Here is a 5279-nt window from a genome sequence, read left to right on the forward strand (position 1 = left end):
CAGCCCACGGGCCGGCCGGGGCGGCTCCCTCCACCCGTCCTTCCTGCAGGCGCACGTGGACGACATCGCCGCCGCAATTGGTCGCGTTGGTGGGCCCGCGCTTGTGGTGTGCGTGCTGTCCACCACCAGCTGCTTCGCCCCGCGGCTGCCGGATGATGTGGTCGCCGTTGCACGGCTCTGTATGGCGCTTGGCATCCCGCATGTTGTGAACAACGCGTACGGCGTGCAGAGTCGCGTGATTATGCGCCGCCTTGACGCTGCGATACGCTTGGGCCGCGTTGACGCAGTGGTGCAGTCGGGGGACAAGAACTTCCTCGTTCCTGTCGGCGGAGCGGTTCTGAGTGGCAAGAAGAGAGTGGTGGCCCGTGTTGCCGAGATCTACGCGGGCCGTGCGAGCATCTCGCCCGTTGTCGACCTCTTCATCACCGCACTGAGCCTCGGCCACGAGGGCTTCAAACGCCTTTGGGAGGAGCGCTACTCCGTGCGGGAGCTGCTTGAGCAGGAGTTGAACAGTTTCGCGCTAGCGCGTGGCGAAGTGGTTCTCACAGAGGATGTGGAAAAGAAGAATGTGGTGGAAGCAGCAGCAGTTGCTGCGGCTTCAGCTGCCGCTGGAGTGCAGGCCATAACGGGTGGGTACCCACGCAATGACATCAGCTTTGCAGTGACGATGCGAACACTGGGCGGTGCAGCGGAGGCGGAGGCAGTTGGCGCCCGTCTTTTCCGCAGTGCCGTGACGGGGCCGCGTGTTGTGGTGCCGAAAGCAGCGGAGACGCACTTGTGCGGTTTGTCGTTCCGCAACTACGGCATGCACACCGACGAGACGCCGCCGTGCCCGTTGCTTGTTATGGCCTGCGGTATCGGTATGACAAAGGAGGACGTTAGCGGCGTCATTGGTCAACTGGAGAAGGCCTGGCCCGCAGGCGCAGTACAAGGACACAGGGAAGGAGTTACCGAGAAGGTGGGGAATGGAGCGTAGTTGTCGGCTCCGTAGTGTGAAGTTAGCAGAAGCGTGAAGATCCGGCCGGGTGTGGATGTGGATGTGGGCTATTATTGTAAGCGGTGTGATTTTTCTTGAGGGATTTGGGTGAGGGAGGAGAAAGGCGGTTAACAGAAAAAAAAAGAGGGGGGGGGGGGGGCCATNGGGGGGGGGGGGGTGCCATTGCTGATGTTGACAGTGGTGGTGGTGACTGTGTTCGCTGCTGTTTGTGTAGTTGCCGCCACCACTGTTTTTGGCTCTTGTCGTCGTTGTATGCCTGCTGCCGGGGTCTTGCTGGGGGCTACGTGGCGGTGCGAGCGGCTGCTGCTGCTGCTGCTGCTTGGCGAACTACGCCTGCGTCTCTCTCCTCGCTGCGTGGCCAAGGAAGCTGGAGAGGAACGGAAAGAGAAGATAAAAGCCAAGCGCTGCAGGACCCAACGCGAAGAAAGGGGGAAACAGCGTCCACTAGAGGACGCATAGCGGCAAGCAAAACCAAAACGATAAAAAAAAGAGAGAGAGAGACCAAGAATATATATATATATATATATATATATTTCTATATAAGGAAACATCCTCAACACATCAGGGACAAGGGGAAACATGGTAAAGCAGCGCATGACAGCGCTCGACGTGCGGGCGTCCGTGGAGGAGATGCGCAGGGAGCTGCAGGGCCTACGCCTGCTGAACATCTACGACATTTCCTCGAAGATGTTTCTCTTCAAGTTCGGCCATGGCGAGAACAAGAAGACGCTGTTGCTGGAGAGTGGCGTGCGCATGCACCTCACGCAGCTGGTGCGGGAGAAGCCCAAGGTACCGTCCCAGTTCACGCTCAAGCTGCGCAAGCACGTCCGGGCGTGGCGCCTCGACGCCGTCACGCAGCTGCAGCACGACCGCACCGTCGACTTCCGCTTTGGTGTTGGAGAGGGCGCGTCGTACCACATCATCATTGAGCTCTTCTCGAAGGGCAACGTTGTACTGACGGACCACGAGTACCGCATCATGCTGCTTCTGCGCACGCACAGGGACGACGACATTAGGATGTTCGTGCGCGAGCTGTACCCCGTGACAAAGCCCTTCGAGCAGCGCGAGGCGGAGCAGCAGCAGACGGAGCAGCGGCGCACGGAGGCGCTGCGGCAGGAGTGGGGCGCGGTGTTTGCGCGCCACGCCGACTACGAGACGACGCGCTCGACGCTGTCGGCGGTGCACCACTTTGGCCCCGACCTCGCCGACCACATCTTGACGGTGACGGGCGTGAAAAACGTCAAGAAGGGCGACATGACGTGCAGCGGGGCGGAGATGTTCGAGCAGCTGCTGCCGGGCATGCTGCAGGCGTGGGATATTGCATTCTCAGCACTGCCGCCTGGCGGATATTTGATCCACAACAAGAACAAGCAAGGCAAGAAGAGAAGGGGTGGCGCCAATGCCGACCAACAACAACAACAACAGCAGCCGCAGCCACAAGTGGAAGAGGGGGAGCCAAATGCCGGCGGGGGTGCGGCGCTGCAGCCGCAGGTGGTGCAATACGATGACTTCAGCCCAGTGCTGCTCGCGCAGTACCGCAGCGACGGTGTTGTGACGTCGTACCGCGACAGCTTCGGTGGCGTGTGCGACGCCTTCTTCCTCTACACCGAGACGGAGAAGATCGAGCAGCACAATGAGAAGAAGACGACCTCGGTGCTCTCCAAGCGGGAGAAGTTTGAACGCGACCACCAGCGCCGCCTCACCGCGCTGGAGCAGGATGAGCTGGAGAACCAGCGCAAGGGCGAGTGCATCATTCAGAACGCCGACAAAATCGATGAGGCGATTGGGCTCATCAATGGCGCACTTGCCGCGGGCATTCAGTGGGACGCGCTGCGGCTGCTGCTGAAGCGGCGCCACGCGGAGGGCCATCCGGTGGCGTACATGGTGCACGAGCTCTTCCTCGAGCGCAACAGCATCAGCGTGCTGCTGGAGCGTGGTGACCAGCAGGAGAAGGAGGATGAGGACGAGGAGCGAGAGGAAGACTGCGACGTGGCGCCGTGCGTCATTGAGGTGGAGCTCAGTAAAACGGCGTACGCCAACGCGGCGACGTACTTTTCAAAGAAGAAGGCGAATCGCCTGAAGCACGAGAAAACTATTGCAGCAACAGCAAAGGCGCTGGCGGGGGCGGAGAAGAAGGGCGAGCGGCTCGCGGCAAAGCAGCAGACCAAGAAGGCTATTGTGAAGGAGCGGCACCGCCTTTGGTGGGAAAAGTTCACGTGGTTCCGCACCTCCTGTGGTGACTTTGTGCTGCAAGGGAAAGATGCACAGACGACGGAGATTCTCGTTCGGCGTGTCATGCAGCTCGGCGATGTGTTTGTGCACTGCGACGTGGACGGCGCGTTTCCATGCGTCTTGCGACCCGTCGGCTCCGCGTGGACCACCGCGTTCACTGCTAAGGAGGAGGATAAGGGTGGGCCACAGGAGGAACAACAACAGCAACAGCAGCAGCAGCAGCAGCAGAAGAGGAATGAAGTCACCGCGAGAACGTGTCCTGTGCACTTGACGAGTCTCGACGAGGCCGGGGCGTGGTGCGTGAGCCGCAGCTCGGCGTGGGAGAGCAAGTTCAGCGTCGGCGCGTGGTGGGTGCATGCGTCGCAGATTGTCGGCGGCACCGCGACGGGCTGCTACTTGTTTGAGGGGCAGAAGCAATACCTTCGGCCGCAGCCGCTCACGCTGGCGTGCGGTCTCCTGTTTCGCGTCACGTCGCGCGGCATTGATCCGACGGACCGCGAGGAGCTGCAGAACTTCGTTCCCGAAGGCGAACGCCGCCCGGCAGAGGCGGAGGGCGGCGCATTTCTGCTGCCCGACACCGCCACCGCACTGCACCCGCTGCCGTCCGTCGAGGAGCTGCGCGGGCCCCGTCGCCGCCCTCCTTTTTCTCTCCCTCCGCAGCAGAAGCAGAAGGAACAGAAGCACCAGCTGGAGAAGCAAAAACAAAGTGGCGGAGAGAAGGACGCGCCTTCTGCTCCCTCATGTGCCTCTGCTGCAAGGACAACGGCGGCAGCAGAATCCGCAGCTGGGGGTGCCAAGGGCGGCGCGGCAGTGGCACCAGGCACGAAACAGTTGACGAAGCACCAGCGAAAGAAGCTGAAGAAGATTCAGGAGAAGTACAAGGACCAGGACGAGGAGGACCGTCTGCGCGGCGCCTTTCTTAACGGCAATCGGCTGTCGAAGGTGCAGCAGGAGATACTGGCGCTCGAGCGGGAGAAGGCGAGGGAGAAGCACCAGGACCCGGTGCTGCCGACGGCCGGTGACAAGGACCATACCAACAACAATGACGAGGAAGAAGAAGAGGAGGATGTGGAGGTTGTGTCACACTTTGACGATGAAGAAAGGGAGGTGGATGGACATCGTTCCCCCTCTGCCGGCAGCAACGAATCACAGGCTGAAGAGCAGGCGGCGGAGCAGCACGAACGCGAAGGTGAAGCTCAACCGCAACAAGGGAAGCAGAAGGAGCGGGCCAACCCATCGCAGTCACGCGCGGCTCCCGCCGCTGTGGAGGCTGCTCGTGTCGCGAACGACGCGGAGCTGCGCCGTGAATGGCTGCACTTCACATCGCGGCCACAGCCGACGGATCACGTAGAGTACGCCGTGGCGGTGTGTGCACCGATGAGTTGCGTCATCACTTACAAATACCGCGCGGAGTTATCGTGCGGCACTGCGAAGAAAGGCCAGGTGGTGTCGAGCCTGCAGGCGCACTTCGCCGCGCTGACCGCTGGTGGTGAAAACGCGTCGGAGGTTCAGGCGGTGCGCTCCCTGGAGTCGAATGACTTAATGGAGCAACTGCGCGGCAACTTAAAGCGGCTGAACACGCGGCAGGTCAAGTAGGCGTGACTCTGTCGTGCAGCTGAGTCTTAGGGGGGGGGGGAAGGCGTGATTTCTTTGTCCCTCTCTCTCTCTCTGCCTCAGTGCATGTGTGCGCTGCTGGTCCACCACCGGTGCGTCCCCCTTTTGCCTGAGAAGGGACGACAGTTCTGTGTCTTTGATGCTGGTGGGAAGTGTGCCTGTGAGCGATAGTGTTTTGTGCCTTTCTCTCTTTCCCCCTCTCACTCTCTGATACACGCACGCACTCTGCGCCTTCCCACCTGACACATTTCTCTCCCTTTTTGTTTTCGCTTGGCTTTATCTCTTTGTCTGCATTCGCCCCATCCGCAACTCGCTTGTGGCGTGAGGCATTCGAATCTTTGCACCAGATAACCCACTACATCCGAAGGACAAATGGCTGACCAACTCTCCAACGAGCAGATCTCCGAGTTCAAGGAGGCGTTCTCGCTATTCGACA

General features: G+C 60.6%; 2 protein-coding genes across 2 annotated transcripts; both read left to right on the plus strand.

The window, feature by feature from the left end:
• Window positions 1-181: 181 nt before the first annotated feature.
• On the plus strand, window positions 182-976 carry DQ04_10941000 (SLA/LP autoantigen-like protein; the record flags this gene model as incomplete). Its single annotated transcript, XM_009316402.1, has 1 exon — window positions 182-976. One exon carries the CDS (start codon window positions 182-184, stop codon window positions 974-976), a length of 795 nt encoding a protein of 264 aa, XP_009314677.1.
• A 600-nt stretch (window positions 977-1576) lies between these two features.
• DQ04_10941010 (hypothetical protein) lies at window positions 1577-4825 on the plus strand (the record flags this gene model as incomplete). The annotated part of the gene is made up of 1 exon (XM_009316403.1): window positions 1577-4825. The coding sequence occupies one exon, from the start codon at window positions 1577-1579 to the stop codon at window positions 4823-4825; it is 3249 nt and encodes a 1082-aa protein (XP_009314678.1).
• Between the last annotated feature and the right edge of the window lie 454 nt (window positions 4826-5279).

The sequence above is a fragment of the Trypanosoma grayi genome (assembly GCF_000691245.1).
Source record: "Trypanosoma grayi strain ANR4 Tgr_1094_V1, whole genome shotgun sequence".
Lineage (NCBI taxonomy): Eukaryota > Euglenozoa > Kinetoplastea > Trypanosomatida > Trypanosomatidae > Trypanosoma > Trypanosoma grayi.